This window comes from Rissa tridactyla, chromosome 20, assembly GCF_028500815.1.
Source record: "Rissa tridactyla isolate bRisTri1 chromosome 20, bRisTri1.patW.cur.20221130, whole genome shotgun sequence".
In the NCBI taxonomy this organism is placed as follows: domain Eukaryota; kingdom Metazoa; phylum Chordata; class Aves; order Charadriiformes; family Laridae; genus Rissa; species Rissa tridactyla.
Window position 1 is genome coordinate 5,206,825 of NC_071485.1, and position 17,848 is coordinate 5,224,672.

The following is a 17,848-nucleotide window of genomic DNA, read 5'->3' on the forward strand; positions in this document are numbered from 1 at the left end:
GATTAAATTAGGTCTCAAAGGAAATTCATTTACCTTACATGTCTTTTCATTTGACCTAATTGAAATGTCATGGCAAGACACAAGACTTAAAAGCCTAACGTACGTGATTAAGATCAGGGCTTCAGAGGGACTGGGAGAAGATTGCTTGCTCGGTCACAGTGAAAATATCAATCAGAAATTTGCACTAAACCAACCAAACAATTAGCCATTTACGTTCTTGTAGCTCGTAGGCACTTCAGACTGCCACTAAGTGGCAAAATGGATGGAGTTGAGTCTGAACTATCGCTCTTTCCAATACTCCTGTGGTTTCCTGAAATCCCAGCCAATGATATTTATCAAATTTTAATAAAAAACCACAAACAGTCCAAACCCTCTATCATCGACTATGGGTGCCACAGAAGTCACTTAGCTGGGAAACGGGGATGGTTTCTCACCGTACCTCCAAGCAGTAACAAATGCCAAATAATAGAATTAATGCAAGAGAAGATATATATATAAAAATTAGAGAGAGAGAAGGAGTAAGGAAGCGGAGACAATAAAGACATGTAGACTAACGCAGCCCTTAACATCTCAAGCCACAAACCCCGTCCCTTTCCCAATGCAAACCTGTTGCGTGGAGCAGAGGAAAACGAGCTCTTACCCTGGAGCCCATCTTGGTGCGAGGAGCCGGCTGCTGCTGCGGGAGGCGGTGTGGGCTGCGGCCGCGGCTCCCGGAGGATTTATGATTACCTTTTATCAGAAGAGGATATGAGTGTCCCTCTTCCATGGAGATTTAATTGGAACCTCAAACAAGTTTCATTCAGCCCTGCAGCTCCCTCTGCGTCAGAGCAGGACGGTGAGGTGGGCTGAGGGGGCGAGGAGGAGAGGCAGGAGTGTTTATCTGCAGCAGAGGCACCCGCTCCCCAGGCTTTCATCAACGCTTATCTCTCTCTGAGCACCTTAACTCTTGCCTGGGTCTGAGCACACCAAACGCACAGCCCTCTCCTCCGTGGTTACGAGGGGCAGCGAATGGGTTCATCCCTGGCAGGGAAGGCTGGCATCGTTAAATGGCCCTGGGAAAGGCATTTATAAAATACATGACAGTCTAGGTCTTGGACTGCTGTCCAGAGACTGATGGCCATTCTCTTGCTGCCTAACACTGCTTGTTCTTGGTACGGCCGCCCTCCTTCAACTGTGACCTCATGTTACTCATCCCGGGGTAAAAACAGGTGGATTTCACCAACGAGACCTGCAGCACCCCAGGGATTTTTGGTGAACTCCAAAGCTCAGGGAGCACAATTTAACAAAAGAGCAATATTGATGCTTAGCGATTTGATACTTAGTGATATGGCTTAGTGATGGTTTTTGTCAGTGTTGGGTTGATGGTTGGACTCCATGATCTGAAAGGTCCCTTCCAACCTAGACCATTCTCTGATTCTGTGATTCTATGAAAGAGGGCTATTGCATCAGTCGCTCTTCCCCACTCCCTCTGCACATGTTTGTGCGTCACCGAGGGCTGTATGTGTGTGTTGACTGAGTAGAGCCCGCTGATGTTGGCAGCGGGTACCGGTGCGTGGGCTGACACCTGCGTGTTGCTGCCGATGGAGAGGCATCGGCCAGCGAGTGGGGAAGGACTCGTTGTGTGGTGGGCGGGAGAGGCTGCCGCAGGATGCACAGCCCAAAAAGGATCTCCCCACAGCCTGCGGCCCCAGAGTTGCTGCTTCTCCTGAGGGATCATAGAATCATAGAATCATAGGGTTGGAAGGGACCTCTGGAGATCATCTAGTCCAATGTTCTCTCCAGAGCAGGGTCACCCAGAGCAGGTGGCACAGGGACGCCTCCAGGCGGGTTTGGGATGTCTCCAGAGACAGAGACTCCCCCACCTCTCTGGGCAGCCTGTGCCAGGGCTCTGCCACCCTCACAGCATTCCAGTCATGCGAGCTGTCCCACCACGTCTCAGTAATTGCGATGAGATCGTGGCCCTGCAACCGCACACAGATCTCCAGCTCTTCCTGCTTATTCCCCATACTGCGTGCACTGGTGTATAAGCATTTCAGAGAGGGATGTGGTACAAGGAGCTCCCTCCACAGCATCCCTCCTCAGGGAAAGGAAAAGGTTTTTCCTTTATATGCTTTTAGCATTAGAGGGAAAATAAACTGAACGAAAGCTCTTCCTCAAAAGGAAAAGAGAAATATTTATGTCTCTGAGTCTCAGGTTGTGGGCTGGCCCATAGGATGCTGACAAGCTGCCTTTGCCTAGTCCACAACACACATCAGCTTTGCAGGATTTCCAAAATTGTAAGCGTGATGATAAGCTTTCATAGTGGATGGAAATATCTTTAAGGCCAGAATGCACTTGTCCGGCCTGTGATTTCTGAGAGCTCTGGGGGGAATTTCGCTCCTCCCCTGGTATCAACAGGTCCCTCCACATCCGAGCCCTGCCCTTGCCTCCTCCCCGCAGAAGGGTGCTGGGTCCCCATCCACAGCCATTCCCCATGCGTTACGCTGTCTGCTTTATCTCCAGGGACACGATCTTTCTTGCACTAACAAGGCTGGTTTCTCACAAGCAAAACTGGATGGAAAATTATATCCACGCATGGGTGAGGTACTGCAAATGCCATTTACAATGGGATCTCTTTTCTTCCATCATTTCTGTTTTCTTAAATTTTTGACACTTTGCTCCATGATTTCTTTTTTAAACCAAAACTGATACCATCATTCATTCAGGATGCAGAGATTTACTGCAGAGGAAGAAAATAAATCCTAAACATATTCACCTTTTCTCTGTCGGCACATAAATCTGCCATTGAGGCTATTTATCTGGCTTCTGCATGGCCAAAAAACTATTGCCAATAACATGAGATGAGTGCATCCTACCAAGGAATTCCCTGGGTGTGCATTAGAGCAGAAGCTGAAGCCTTTAAATATGTTTCATGAGCTGAGAATTGAATGGCTAGGCCCGGGAATTACTTTCTAAATATCTGCAAAGTAGGCAGAGGATGAGCAGTGCAGCACTACCATCTACTGAGGGAGCTCAGAATTGCTCAGCTGTACCTTGGGCTCCGGATAGAAAATGATTCAAATTCTCCTTCGGGTGAGGAGACGTGGAGATGGTTGTTATTATTATTATTATTATCTTTTGCTTTTGCAGGCCCCAAGGTCAGGACACCACCTCATTTGGCAGCCTTACGCAGCCGAAGGAGATGGCAGTCGTGTCACTTGTTTTGCAGAGATGATGGGAAAGCTTACTCAGATGTGCTTTGGAAGCGTTTCCGTGCATCTGTTAGATTTTTCCGGGCAGTTCGCTTTGAGATATTTTTTTTTTTAACCACTATAAATGTTTGCTGTGAATTTTTCTTTCAACAGCCCTATGGAAAAAAAAAAAAATTTATTACAATTTTCTTCCTGGCCAGCCTGAGGTAGTACAGTATAGTGAACATTTCTAATGTAATGGGAAGTATAAGAGAATTTATGGGCTGTCTGGAGGCCCAGCGTAGCACGTGGGCCCGAAAAACCGCTGATAGCAGACCTCACGCTGGCTCTGCCGGCTGATTGCAATTCCCGTGAATTTGGTCAACAGCAGGCTTCGCCGGGCGAGATTGCTCTCTGCTGCTGCCTCACCGCGAAGGTGCGGTGAAACCCACCCGCGGTGCAGCGCGGCTCCTGCCTGCCAGCACAAAGCAGCGTTTTACAAAGCAGCTTGAGACAAATGCCTTATAGACGCAATACGGCCGGCCCAGTGTTGACAGTGTAAACAGAGATGGGAACGGGCACCCGTAAAAACATACTTTGCTTTAAAATCACTCTTTGCCAATATTTCCTTTCCTGGAAGGTTTCTATTACCCAGCACGGGAACCGCTGCCCGGGTGTTGGCTGCTGCCTGTTGCCTTATGCTCTCCTGTGGACGAATTTGCATCGTCCTCTCAAATGCTATGAGCTGAATAAAAATATTTCAAATGCAAAAAAGGTGTGTTTTGAGCAATCGGAGTTTACACCCCTGGGCCACCTTGTAGCCAGGCTTTGAACGCAGGTGGGAGCAGTTTGCAAAGTGGTGGGGGGCTTGAAGTAACCCTTGAGGCTGCCATCGAGCGAGTCCTGCTGGTTTGTATTTTGTTAAGTCCTTTCCACTTTTAACAAGCAGGAGAGCTCGGTAATGTGCTCACAGTCACGTTGCATTAGAAGGAGAGCTGAAACCTGGCCAAAACCTTCCAGTTTTGTGTTTAATCCACTCGATGGCATTGTCCCTTTATGTGGGGATTATTTATGGTGTTTACCCGCTCCTTAGCCAAACACTTTCTTGTGCCATTGTTTAGGTTTTTTTCCACCAGTCTCATGAGCCCTTGGTACTTTGTATCAACCCCAGAATTGCCAATATGTCTTTGAAAACATATTCCCCCAAAATATTTCTAGTTTTAATGCAGAAGGAGATAGAATGTTGTTTATAACATCAAATAATTCTATCTCACTGCTAAGCCAGGAGGAGAACAAACAGCAACTATTAAAATTTAAGATGTATGAAGAGATACATAACCCATAAGGAAATGGAAGGTTGACAACTTAATGGTTTCCTGGAAAAAGGTGTTTATAAATAGCCCACTATCTTTTTTTATTGAATTAAAGGTTCAGGGGGTAAGACAGCTCTCATTCTGTCCTTTAAACAGTTGTACCAGTCAGCCCTTGATGTCTGAGTGTGAGGCACGAGTGCTGGTGGGGGGTTTCCATCGACAGCCCTGTCTTGTTGCCAGTTCGTACTTTATTTCTTATCTCTGATCTGCCCAAGCAGCTACCGCTACACTCATCGATCAAAGCACAGGTTCAGACTGGAGCACAGCTGGGCTGTAAGGGCATGTCAGGATCTTGTGGGACCCCAAACCCCACAGCCGGGGCATTGCCCAGTGGGGCCAGCAGGACCCCAATGCCCCTTGCACCCCGGCCTGGGGACGGCTGTGCTGGGGTCACCGGAGCGGGAACTGAGGGCTCTGCTTTCCTTTTATGGCAGAATTACTCCTTTTCTTGTCTTCTCAGTCATTTAGCTCTTCTTTCAGTTCAGTTAATTTTCCTTCCTTCCTTCCTTCCTTCCTTCCTTCCTTCCTTCCTTCCTTCCTTCCTTCCTTCCTTCCCCCCTTTTCTTCCTTTTCCTTTTTCCTTTTCCCCTTTTCTCTTTTTCCTCTTCTTCTCTTTTTATTTTTATCTTTTACATCTTTTGTTTTCTTTTTCTTCTCTTTCCTTTTCCTTTTTCCCTTTTCCTTTGTCTCTTTCCCCCTTTCCTCTTTTCCTTTTTTCATTTTCTTTTCCCATTTCTCCCTTTCCCTTTCCCTTTCCCTTTCCCTTTTCCCCTTTTTTCCTTTTTTCCTTTTTTCCTTTTTTCCTTTTTCCTTTCCCTATCCCTATCCCCCTCACCGCCCGCCTCCCCAGCACCGCGGACAGCTCCGCTCCCCCTCCCCTCCGCCCCCCCCCTCGTGCCCGGTGGGCGGGGCCCTGCGCGGCGGCGCTATATGAGCGCATGCGCAGCGGCGCGCGGGGCCGGAGCGGCGGAGAAGATGGCGGCGGTGCGGGCGGTACGCGGGCTGGTGAACGGCGCCGGGCCCGGCGGGCCGCGGGACCAGGTGGCGGCCCTCACCCGCGACTACCTCTCCCAGCCGCGCCTCAGTGAGTGCGGGGCCCGGGGCGGGCGGCGGGCGGGCTCCCCGGGGGCGGCGCGGAGGGTGGGCCCGGCCCGGCCTGGCCTCCGCGCTGGGCCGCAGGCAGGCCGGGCCGCCCCGCAGCTCCGCCGGGCGAGGCCGGTAGGCCGGGCCGTCACTGGCGGCAGAGGCGGCCTCCCCCGAGCCCTTCTTCGGGCACAGGCGGCGGCCTGGCCTGGGGGTGCGCGGGGGGTCCCGAGGGCCGGTGCCCGCCGGTCGTGCGGGGCCTTTACTCGCCCCGGCTGCTGCAGCGGCGCTTTCCACAGCTTTGTCCTGTCTAAACGCTCAAATTAGTCACACGCTGGAACCAGGAGCCGGTTTTCCACCGGGTGACATGGGCCGTTGCAGTGTCCTTCGTGAAAAACTTACGCTTTTAGCAGGAACTGAAAATTACTGTAAATCGCAGGGGGTGGTGTGGATTCTGTTCCTTTAAAATGGAGTTGAGAAATGTGGTGGAAAAGAGGAAATGCAGTAGCCTTGTAGAAAACCCTTTATCGCAGTGTAGTCGGGGGAAAGTCAAAATTGTTTGAAGGTGCCTTTTTCTGGCCTTTTTTTTAATCTAGGTTGTAATTACAGGAGTGACTCTACCTGTGCAGCTGAATAGCGTGAGTACTCACAAGGGGGTAGCCAGGGAGCTTCTCTGCGGTGGTTTCTTTGAAAATGTCCGTCTGGTTTGAAAGCCAAATTGATCATGACCATTCCTGCTCCCCCAAGCCTTCTGCTCTGCTTTACTCAGGAGTGGAGGCTTCTGCCAAGGCCGGAGCCAAGGTGACTTCATTTTCAGTTCATGTTTTTCTATGTGGATTTTGGCTTTTGCCCAAACTGGCATTGCCTGCAAGCTGGATATGAAAAACATTTGAGTTACTTTTGATTTGCCATAGAACTGGTTGATCTTAATGGAAACAGGAATTTTGGGTCAGTGGCCAGCTGCTTTCAAGGTGAATTGATGCTGATTGATGTCAAGGAAATATATTCTTGTGGACAAAGTGAGGAGTGTAAGCCTCTTCCCGCTGATAGAGGAGGAAGTGCTCATGAGACAGTCATGAGATGAAATTGCTTGCTGAAGATAATGTTTTCCATTTGTTGCAGACAGCGGGCTGCAAACACTCTGCTTAGAGCAGAGTCCTCTCCGTAGCGTAATGTCTGTGTAATTCTCCTTGCTCGGGGAGAGGAGCAGGCCAACTTGTGCTTTTGATTAAGACTAATTCAGGGGCACATGTAATGTCTCGGAGTGTTCAGCAGGATTTTGACAAGAGTAAAACTGAGAAATAGGAGTTCCAGCTTTCGACTGTCTTATACACCCAGTGACCCTCAAACCTTATCTAATACTGTTTTGATTATTGCTGTTTAAGAGACTACACTGCAACAGTTCAAACTGTTTGTTTAAGTGTAAACACAGTGTTGTTGATAGTCTAGACAACACATGGTAAGTGTGCCAGCCCTGGGCAGACTGAGGTGTCTAAGCCAGATGATTCCCTGTGGCCTGGTGCTCATGGAATTTGTGATCTTTCCCAGCACCACGAGTGCCTGTTTCCTCTGCCTCGTAGCGTGACCAAGGACGGGTGCTGGTGTCTCTCCTCCTCTGCAAATGGCTCCACTTGCTCATTTCTCCCTCCCAGGGATAAGTGATTAAGAGTCACTCTCTTGGTCACTGTTCCTTGTGACCCTGATAAAGCTTTGACTCAGCATTACTTTTTTTCTGTGGCTCAGGTGATGCTGGGCTCTGGCTGGGATACTGCTGTGTCCTTGGAACAACACAGGAGGATGGTTTACTACATTTTCATGGCTTTTCCACAGGGCTGATAGCACAGTGGTGAATTCTGGGTGCAGAAGTTGTCTGTAGCACTAATACTTGAGCTGCTGATGTTTAAGACATGAGCTTTCTGGTGAGCTGGCTGGCTGTGGCCTTCTATCGGGTGTCAATCCTCAAGTTAAGCCAGGATAACCCAAGAGTAGGAGGAGTTTGGCTAAGGTGAAATTCTACCTTTTACAGTACAGTGCATTGACCTTTTCTTGGAAGCAGGAAAGGTCTTATAAGGTTTCCTCTTAGCAGTGTGCCAAAAAACAAAACTTGCTGTAGGAGCTCTGTTGATCAGCTTTTGAGCACGAGATCTGCTTGCTTTGCTAAGTCTGGGCTTTGACGTGAGCCATTTTAATGTCATGGAGCAGGACACTTCTGCAGTTAAAAAAAAAGCCTAGAAGTTGAGTATTGATATTAGGGTCTTCTCACCATTTGTTGGACATAAATTGCAGTGGCATCTTCTTTATCACAGATTACGCTATTGTTAACCCTGATTTTTAAAGATCTTGCAACTGTATTTTTCTTAGCTTAAAATGTCAACTCTACATTGTATGGGTGTTTCTGGTGGCATCCAGATTATCCCTGGATATTCACTTCAAGTGGCTTTCTGTGACAGACAAGAAAAAGGCGATATCGTATATTTTCATGTTCCCTCGGGTGCTTTGCAAGCAGTAGCAAAAAATGCTGGCCAAGTAATTCAGTACCTCGTCCTTCTTCTGGAGTTCATAATAAACACAGAAGAGGTAAGGATCTGGGCCCCAAATCTGCAAACCTGAGACCGGTGATGGGAATGAAACTTGGAAGACTTTGCGTAGGATATTTCTGATATTCTGAGGAAGTACCTGACTTGCAGCTTGTTTTCTTTCAGCTTATAAAACTGTATCGGGTGTGAATGGTCCCCTGGTTATCTTGGATCAAGTTAAGGTAAAGTTTCAGTTTCTTAATGAATGAAGATTTTCTGAGGGAGAGCTTATGAGAAAAGCTGTGACAGGTTAAATCCAGACTGTGAAATTCATGGGTCCACTGAGCAATTTTTATGGAAGGTATGTTTCTGACTGCTGAGATAAATGAGTGTCCAAATTACTGTGAAGCTAAGGAGAGTTGTCCATGTCCTGGAAGAAAGGGAGGGTAGTTGAGACTGTTGGGGGAAAGAGAGGAAGCATTGTTTCAGTTTTACCAAAATCCCCCAAACATGGTTTAAACTTGAATGTAGAAATGTACGTATTCACTTGGTTCTTCGCCTTTTTGTTACCAAAGCATAAGTGCTCTGTAAAAGGGAACTTGTTTTCAAATTACTGGCAAATTACTGTTCAAGGCAAGCAACTGATGGCAAAGCCAGCTTTTTCTTGTCAGATGCTGCATCGTGGCTTTCAGTTAGTACGTCAGGACTACTAGGGTGTTTTGGCACGGATTCTACTCTGAGAGGGGACTCTGTATAGTCCCTGTAAAAATGGCTTAGCCTGATAAAATTTAATTGTCTTGGAATGAGTTTTGTTCTGATGATAAAGCTATTTTTGAAAAACTTTAGTAGTTATTAAGCTTGCTTGAAACTGATAACGTTAGTTTCATGACTCTTCTTCTGGATTTTAATGTTTTCCACCATCTTTTTTGCTCATCTTCAGTTTCCTAGGTATGCAGAGATTGTCCATTTGACTCTTCCTGATGGCACAAGAAGAAGTGGGCAGGTGCTGGAGGTCAGCGGCTCCAAAGCTGTGGTTCAGGTACGACTGGGGACAGGAGTGTCTCCTGTTGCAACAGAACAGCATTTTATTAACGAGCATCTGTCTGAGCCCTGTCAGGTCTATCTTGTCATATGTTCTTTTGGTACTGTAAACATTAAAAAAGTCACTTACTTTTTCCAAGTGCAAGTGGCATGAATGATTTTAGAAGGTTAAAAGCTGGAGTACAGTGACATTTTTTATTTGCATCCCCCCCAGATGTCTTTGCTGCTAGATTAAAATAACTGTACTGTAGTTGTACAGTATTAGATTCAAGATCAGCTCCATGTGGATGCGGGTATTTCTTCTAAGCAGCTGTTCTTGTTAACATTAATTCTTCTTATCTGAAGAGCTTTACCCTGTTGGCAAAGGGAAATACTTGAGATCAAAGGAATGGCACCGGGTTTGTTGGTTGCTGCCGATACACTTTATTAATTTTGTTTAAAGTAGGTTTTTCTGTGATGTTTCGTACCAGCGAGGTGCTCTTGAAATGCGTTGCTTGCAGAGGACTGCCTTGCTTTTCTGCCCTGTGGCTGATCAAGTTCTCAAGCTGTGAAGCAGCATTCTCGTGTGTTGATTTGTAAAGCACAATACTTACTCCCTTCTCCTGTGTGTGTTTTTTTTCTTCTTGTGGTATATTTACAGGTATTTGAAGGAACTTCAGGTATTGATGCTAAGAAAACATCTTGTGAGTTTACTGGGGATATTCTTCGAACCCCTGTCTCTGAGGATATGCTTGGTAAGTATTTGCATCTTGCTTTGAAGAATGAACAGACTTATCACGTGCTAACTTATTTTCACAGTAACATATTTTGATTTTATTGCTGTTTCTTGTAGGCAGAGTATTTAATGGATCAGGAAAACCTATAGACAGAGGCCCCATTGTCTTGGCTGAAGACTTCCTTGACATAATGGGTATGTTCTTAATCCATTTCTGGTATGGAGTTAAAGACAAATCTGCTGTCTGATTTCTGAATGTTACCATAGTTTTAGTTTTGAACATAGGATCCAGTGGTTAGGGGGAGTTTAATCTTATTTTTTAAGTATGTGTGTGGCATAAAACTCAAATTTACACAAATGCAGGATGATGAGGTAGCAGAAAATAACTGTTTTCAGTAACGCTTGGAAGCTGAAGTATTTGTAGACTGTCTTAATTATACAGCCTCCAAAGATAAAAAGCTAATAACTTGGCAGGCTTTTCTTGAAAGCACTCTTACAGTTTACACAATGATGGAATGGCAGAGTCTTGCGATCTACAAAAGGCTCGGGGTTGACCAGGCACATCTATAGATTTGTAGGTCTAACAGTGGGGCGTGCATCTTTTGACGTGTGCCTTAGATCAGTGCTCAAGGTCAGTGGTAGCTTGATCAAGCTCCGCACATGCGCCTGGAATAACATGTGTTCTCTTAAAAAATATAACAGGTCAGCCAATCAATCCCCAATGTCGTATCTATCCAGAAGAAATGATTCAAACTGGCATTTCTGCTATAGATGGTATGAACAGTATTGCCAGGGGGCAGAAAATCCCCATATTCTCAGCTGCTGGCTTGCCCCACAATGAGGTGAGTACTCAAAGCTACTCCCTAAACGGTTAGCAGCTTGTGTTTCAGTGAGGTTAAAAAGTCAACTAAGATAAATTCTGGTCTGTGTAATAGCATCAAATATACAGATGGACTGAAACATTCTTCTGTCTAGATCGCAGCTCAGATCTGTCGCCAGGCTGGCTTGGTGAAGAAGTCCAAAGATGTGATGGACTACAGTGAGGAAAACTTTGCCATCGTGTTTGCTGCTATGGGTGTAAGTCAATATTATTGGCAGAAAAAGATGCTTGAGTAATAAGACAGTGCTGAAAGTAACTGAACATTACTTTTTTGAAAGTATTCTCAGTAGGTCTTACAGCTATAACTAAACAGTGCTGAATTGTTTGGCTGAATGGTGGAAAAGCCCAAATGGCCATAAGTACCAGAAGTGTGTCTGATCAGGACAAAGTATCTAAAACTTAAAATTTCTAGCCTGGAATTCTAGAAATAACTCATTCTGTTGGCAATGTTGGGGAGTCTTCATGATACAGAGTGCTTTGCTTATGGATTACTAATGAGGTGTTTAGACCTTGATATGATGCAAAGCGTAACATACTAAAATGTGGTGTGGCACTGATGCCTTAATATCGTGATTTAGGTGAACATGGAAACTGCTCGGTTCTTCAAATCAGACTTTGAGGAAAATGGGTCCATGGACAATGTGTGTCTGTTCCTGAATTTGGCCAATGATCCGACGTAAGTAGTCGCACTATGATTGTTGGGAAAAGGCTGAAAAGAACAAGTAAATTGGAAGCTGAAGCCTTGCTGGTGTCCTGCTGGATGTAACTTATGTTGGCACGTTGCAGGAAAGTTGAATATGAAATGCTGGCACTCCAGTTGGTGCACATAGCAGGTTTTCAGAGGATTTAAGTATTTGTAAGTTCGGACTGTTACCTCGCAGCCTTAAAGCACTTGCCATAAATAATGCCATACCATTCTGTTTCAGCATTGAACGCATTATCACGCCTCGTCTAGCTCTAACGACAGCAGAGTTCTTGGCGTATCAGTGTGAGAAGCACGTGTTGGTCATTCTGACAGATATGAGCTCCTATGCTGAAGCTCTGCGAGAGGTACGCAGTTATTAACTCATGTGCCAGGTGTTGGCAAAAGGGGTTTCTAGCATAAAGTGAGAATGTAGACTTCTGCTCAAGCTGTTACAATTAGTATTCTTTGCAATGTTCTTAAATAGCCAGTGAGGCTTTTAGTTACTCATTGATGGTCCAGGTTTATGTTCAGTCAAAAAGCCACTGCTTCTGTGATAGCTAAACTTACTTGACTAGTGGTATTCAACAGTTTGATATTATAATTTCTGATTGGCCTTGGCATCTTGTCTGTCATACACGGTTGTGGTGACACATTTCTCGTAATAGGGGTTTGTGTGGCTGGATTTTGGTATCACCTGCAGGAGGAAGTCCTTGAAGACACTAGTGTAGCTTAATTAGGGGAGACAGCAGGTCTGTGTGAGTGCTCTGATTTCTTGGAAATGTTTTTCTGGGTTGCCTCAGGTTTCGGCAGCTAGAGAGGAAGTGCCTGGCCGTCGTGGTTTCCCAGGTTACATGTACACTGACTTGGCTACTATATATGAGCGCGCTGGGCGCGTGGAAGGCAGAAATGGTTCCATTACTCAGATTCCTATTCTTACCATGCCCAATGATGGTGAGTTATTTTCAAGTGTTTTTAATAAATAGCACTTTAAAGGACTCCTTTGGAGTGACCTGCCTTACCTTGGACGTACAGAAAGATTAGGAGGTCCTTTGGCCTTTAGGTTTCCATTTGAATATTGCAGTTCTTGGCTGCTTTCTCTGTATTGCTAATAGAAATGTTCAGGCTTCAGGACTGTTCTCCAGGCCTTTACCAGGAGTGCTTACAGCTCTAATCCTGGCATAAGAACACTTGGTGATATACGGGGGTACCAACTGGTGGCATTTTACTTTAGAAGTCACAGCAAAAAAGCTGCTGCATCAGTGCTAGAATCGATATAAAAGGCCTGAAAACTGTCAAACCACTCTTTTCCTCAGATATTACTCATCCTATCCCTGACTTGACTGGATACATCACCGAGGGACAAATCTATGTGGACAGGCAGCTGCATAACAGACAGGTGTGTACCACACTGGTTAGAACATATTTAAGATTACTCTGTACTCTTTGAAATACTAATGTTGGAATTCGTGGATGTCTCTTTCCTCCAGATTTACCCGCCCATTAATGTCTTGCCCTCCTTGTCTCGACTGATGAAGTCAGCTATTGGAGAGGGTATGACCAGGAAGGACCATGCAGATGTATCCAACCAACTGGTATGTAAAAACCTCCTCAGAGAAGCAGAGTCATCGTTCAAATACACCTCTCGCGAAACAGCCTGTGAAGGGCGTGCCAGACAGCTGCAACCCAGAACACTCCTGAGGCTGCTTTAAAGCACTGACTGTTTAGTGAGACCCTTTGTTTGGGTTTGAACACAAATCATTACAGGGGTGATCAAGGTAAAAGCACTTCTGTTTCTATCCCTTCTAGTATGCCTGCTATGCTATCGGAAAGGATGTACAGGCTATGAAGGCTGTAGTTGGTGAGGAAGCTCTTACCTCGGATGATCTTCTTTATCTGGAGTTTCTGCAGAAGTTTGAGAAGAACTTCATTGCTCAGGGTAAGTGTCTTGTTCCAAGAACATCACAGGATGCGTTAACACCTAGCAGCTCTTGTTCTCAGATCTGCCTGGTGGGGAGGCGCTTTCCTGCCCCATATTTCAGTCTGCGGTTGCTGTCTGCAGGTCCTTATGAAAACCGCACTGTTTACGAGACCTTGGACATTGGATGGCAGCTTTTGCGAATCTTCCCCAAGGAGATGTTGAAGAGAATTCCTCAGACAACACTGGCTGAATTCTATCCTCGAGATTCAACTGCAAAACACTAGCCACAGCTTCATCTCTGATTCCTTGCTCTGTGAAATGCTGTTTGTTTTCTTTTTTCATGTGTTGGTGTTTACTTGTTGCCCTTACAATTAAAACCAAGAATAGGTGACATTTGTGCCAGTGTTCCAATGTACACTGATACCAGTTTTTAAAATATCCCTTCTTCCAAAGCCTGGATCTTCAGGAAAATACTTAGGCCAGCTCTTACAAATGTGCAATAGCTATTACGAAGCTTGTTCTTTGAACTGGACTTCTTGTAGACATTTCAAGGGGAATGTCTGAGGATTACCAGAAATTGCAAATCTTTACTTTGAAACCAGGAGCACGTGGTTTAGAAAACATGAAAGAGCCAATGTGACTTCCTTTGTCCAGAGCATCTGCTCAGTACGGTCTTAGGCGGTTGCTGAGCTGCTGGTAGAACAGATGGCACTCTGCTGTCCTGCTGCTGTGCCTGAAGACCAGGCTAATATGTGGAAAGCGTGGTGTGTGACAACATACCTTTCTGAAAAGTGCCAGTTCCTGATTTTTTTAACTATGGCTTAAGATTCTTAAAGGTGTGCATGAACTGAGAACACTAGTAGGCACGCTAGGTGCTTTTCCACAAGCAAAGGGTCTCCTCAGAGGTCACAGGCCAGTGTGTTGCTACCTGAACGTAGCATGATAAGGCTTAATTACTGAATCGAAGGTTTCAAATTGAAGTTTGCAGAGTAGGTTTCCTACTTACCCTTGTCTTTTTTTTCCTTTGAATTCTGGAAATGCCAGAGACACAAAAGAGCAGCTAAAGCATTATGAGATCAGTAGTGTCCCAGTGGGCAAAAACTGTAGGTAATTCAAGGCTTTGTGCTGCTACTGAAGGGGATTATGAGATGTAAAAAAAAAAAAAAACCTTATACCTGACACAGTTGTACTGGTGGGAGGTCAGCTTTTAAAGTATGTCTTGTACTAAACGATGCAACAGGAGGAAGCAACCGAATGCGTGAATGGATATTTTGAATTCTGTTATAAAGCATGCTCCAGGTGGCACTGGGTCCTGAGTCGTGTTTGAAACTGTTGTGGTTTGCACTCCAGGCACAGATTTGGCTAGCCAGGAGAGCTCAGCATTCCCAAACACTGCAAACTTGGCTAGTCGATTCGGTGTTGTATTTGTTCAGATTGGCTCAGACGAGGCTCGGAGCCCAGTGCTGGCAGGCTTTCTTGCTTTTTTCCAGGCTTAATGTAGTCTAAGCTCTGGTCTAGCTAACCAAAGCATGTTGCACCTCTCGAAACGCCTTCGGGGCTCGTCTAGGAAGGTGCTAACATGACTCGAACGATGGTGTACTAATTCCAGCTTTCCCTGACGTCTCCTGTGCGCAGTTCTTTCTAGAGTTTGTTCAGTGTTCTCTGTAACTTGGGCGCAATAGCAACTTTATTCCAGTGCATTCCACCCTAAAGCTGTGTCAAGTCTATTTTTCTTGAGGTAGGGATGGGAGGTTGGAAGTGTTGGCATGAGAATACTTTAATGTAGAGAATATCTAAATAAATTAAATATGGAAGGTGTTAAAAAAAAAAGGAAGTTTTTGTGATTCTGTGGTTAAAACCAACTTTGGGTCTTTCAGCAGTGGCTAAGGTGTCCTTTGCCACTGGGGATGCTGTTTACCTGAACGAAACTATTTCATAATGTGCTGAAAGCGCTTTTCAGTTCCTTTTCTGCCCATGCAGTGAGGGCCACTTGAGCCACCCCCACATTATTGCTAGCGCCGGTCGCTTTTGATGAGGAGGATTTGGCCTTCGGCTTCAGGACGGAGTGCTTTGTGCCGCTGGAGTGGGTGGGAGGCGCAGTCACGGGTACAGGCTTTGCAGGAATGTTGGAGGGAAATGCTATACCCCAGGGGTCTCGGGGGGCAGTTTGCACCAGAGGAGGGTGGGAAACCTTAAAAAGCGTCTTGAAAATGAGCTTAGATGTGTGTGGACTTTAAATTTTCTGTATGAACGGCACTACTAAAGGTAAGGGGGGCCTGGGTAGTTTATTCAGGTGATCCCTGCAGACAGCCCGGGGCATGACTCTGCTTAAATCCCTGGTGTCTGTCCCTCTCCGTGAGTCACTTGTGCGGGTTTGCAGCAGGGGCTGCTGAAGGTGAGAGACAGAACGGTGTGAAACGAGGAGATCCAGGATTCTCCCTGATGCACTCCAGGGAGCGGAGGGAAGCCCCAACACGCCTTCCTTTGCTGAACAAGGTGCACGTCAAAACCAGGCGCTTTGAGGGAAGAAAGCCCCTTTTCTTGCTGCTGAATTTGCCGTTCATCTTTGAAAAGCTGTGCCCTGCTGTGCTGAGCTGTGCCCTCTCCGTCTCCGTAAACAGAGTTTGTTCTGACTGATAAAAGCCTGAGGCCGTCTCAGGTCTTCTATTAAATGTTGTACCAGGCTATAATTCGAGCTGTTTCTTGTACAGAAATACAAGTCCTTGAGGTAGACAGAGACATTAGCTCATTTTTTTTTTTTAAAACTCATTTAAATGTCCAAGCTGGTTCCTGCAGTATATTTTTCACCAGGAGAGACGCTAAGTTACAAATCCCACATCCTCAGTATTAATAACGGCTTTGATTGTCCCACAGAGCTTGAAAGGCTGCTCATTTGGTGTGAAAGGAAGATCGAGTATGCTGAAAACATGCCTGATGGCTTAAAAAAAAAAAAAAAACAAACTTTGGGCAAGTGCTTTTGACTTTTTCTACCCATTTCCCCCCTCAGGAGTCACTGTCTGGAGGGAGCCTGTGGTTGGGGCGCAGGAATAACCACGAGCAGATGGCAGCCGCTGGCGTGCCCTAATGCAGGTTTTGAAAACATGAGTAAGAGGAGAAATTCCAAAGTCCGGTGAGTTCCTGAAACCCCTCAGCAGGTGACCGGTTTCGGGGACAAAGGTTGGACAAGCATTCCTGAGGGTGGGTGAGCACTCCTGAAAGGTGTGTGTGTTAGAGCAAAGCAAAAGGAATTCTGCAATAACAAGCATATTCCCGGCAATTAAGCTCCAATGAGATGCGTTCTGTGGCTCAGGGCAGGCTGGTGAGCAGCTCCCATGTGAGCGAAGCCGTCAATGAGAGTGTGGCTTGTCCGAGCCAGACAAAGGTTTGGGATGAATATAAATAGCGAGGGTGGCTTTGTGCTGGGGATAAAATAGCTGTTGTGGGCAGCACAGGGGAGCTGCGTGCTCAGCCTGCCTGGCGGGGAGAGGCGGGATGGGCTGCGGCAGACGCCGTGCGGGATGGAGCGTGGCAGCCACGCAGCGGCACTGTGCGCCCGAGCGGGGATGGAGCCAACTGCCACGTGTCGGCTCCCCGACCAGCTGTCTTGCTGCAGCCACAGAATCCCAGAGTGGCCGGGGTGGGAAGGGACCTCTGGAGATCCCCTCATCCAACCCCCGGCCAGAGCAGGGTCACCCAGAGCAGGTGGCACAGGGACGCCTCCAGGGTGGGGTTTGGGATGTCTCCAGAGACGGAGACTCCCCCACCTCTCTGGGCAGCCTGTGCCAGGGCTCTGCCACCCTCACAGCAAAGAAGTTCCTCCTCGTCTTGAGATGGAACTTCCCACGGTCAAGTTTGTGCCCGTCATCCCTTGTCCTGTCCCTGGGCACCACTGAGAAGAGCCTGGCCCCGTCCTCCTGACACCCCCCCCTTGAAGTATTGATCAGCGTTGATAAGATCCCCCCTCAGTCGGCTTTTTTCCAGACTGAAGAGCCCCAAATCCCTCAGCCTTTCCCCATCAGAGAGATGTTCCAGTCCCCTCATCCTCTTGGTGGCCCTTTGCTGTCCCCTCTCCAGCCGTTCCCTGTCCTTCTGGAACCGGGGAGCCCAGAACTGGACCCAGTACCTCCATCCTCCCTGTCTCATGCTCCCCGGCTGCTGGAGAAAACCCATCTGCTGAGGCAGGCGCAGCGTCTCCCTCCCCCTGCACACAGGCAGGTCCCTGGCTCGCAGCAGAGCCTGTCCCACAGACTAAAGCTCGCAGGTAGTGAACAGCCCGAGCCTGGCACAGGGCCCTGGAAGAAGGGAATGACAGAAATAGCTGTAGCCGCCATCAGCCGGAGGCCCCGGGAGCAGGCTGGGGCTTGCAGCGCAGCTATTCAGCGCTAAGCCGAGAACGCAGCCCTTCGCTGAGAAAATAGGGCGGGAAAGCTGAGGGGCGCTGAGGACGGGGAGGAAGGGGTGCCCCTC

At 47.0% G+C, this 17,848-nt stretch overlaps 1 protein-coding gene across 2 annotated transcripts; it reads left to right on the top strand.

The window, feature by feature from the left end:
- Window positions 1-5,493: 5,493 nt before the first annotated feature.
- ATP6V1B2 (ATPase H+ transporting V1 subunit B2) lies at window positions 5,494-16,826 on the top strand. Of its 2 annotated transcripts, none has more exons than XM_054224922.1 (14): window positions 5,494-5,627; window positions 8,329-8,384; window positions 9,083-9,181; window positions 9,824-9,917; window positions 10,016-10,093; window positions 10,601-10,740; window positions 10,874-10,975; window positions 11,357-11,454; window positions 11,705-11,828; window positions 12,264-12,414; window positions 12,777-12,859; window positions 12,951-13,055; window positions 13,270-13,399; window positions 16,389-16,826. In XM_054224922.1, the coding sequence occupies exons 1-14, from the start codon at window positions 5,519-5,521 to the stop codon at window positions 16,430-16,432; spliced, it is 1,413 nt and encodes a 470-aa protein (XP_054080897.1). In that variant the 5' UTR covers window positions 5,494-5,518; the 3' UTR covers window positions 16,433-16,826. The 2 variants fall into 2 exon arrangements, with proteins under 2 accessions (XP_054080897.1, XP_054080896.1); XM_054224921.1 differs by lacking the exon at window positions 16,389-16,826 and adding an exon at window positions 13,523-15,211.
- Window positions 16,827-17,848: the final 1,022 nt, after the last annotated feature.

Coding starts and splice junctions, on each gene's coding strand:
- ATP6V1B2 (XM_054224921.1), top strand. CDS start 5,519: ATGGCGGCGGTGCGGGCGGTACGCGGGCTGGTGAACGGCGCCGGGCCC. Junction 8,385..9,082: donor TTATCTTGGATCAAGTTAAG/GTAAAGTTTCAG, acceptor GCTCATCTTCAG/TTTCCTAGGTATGCAGAGAT. Junction 10,976..11,356: donor TCGTGTTTGCTGCTATGGGT/GTAAGTCAATAT, acceptor ATCGTGATTTAG/GTGAACATGGAAACTGCTCG.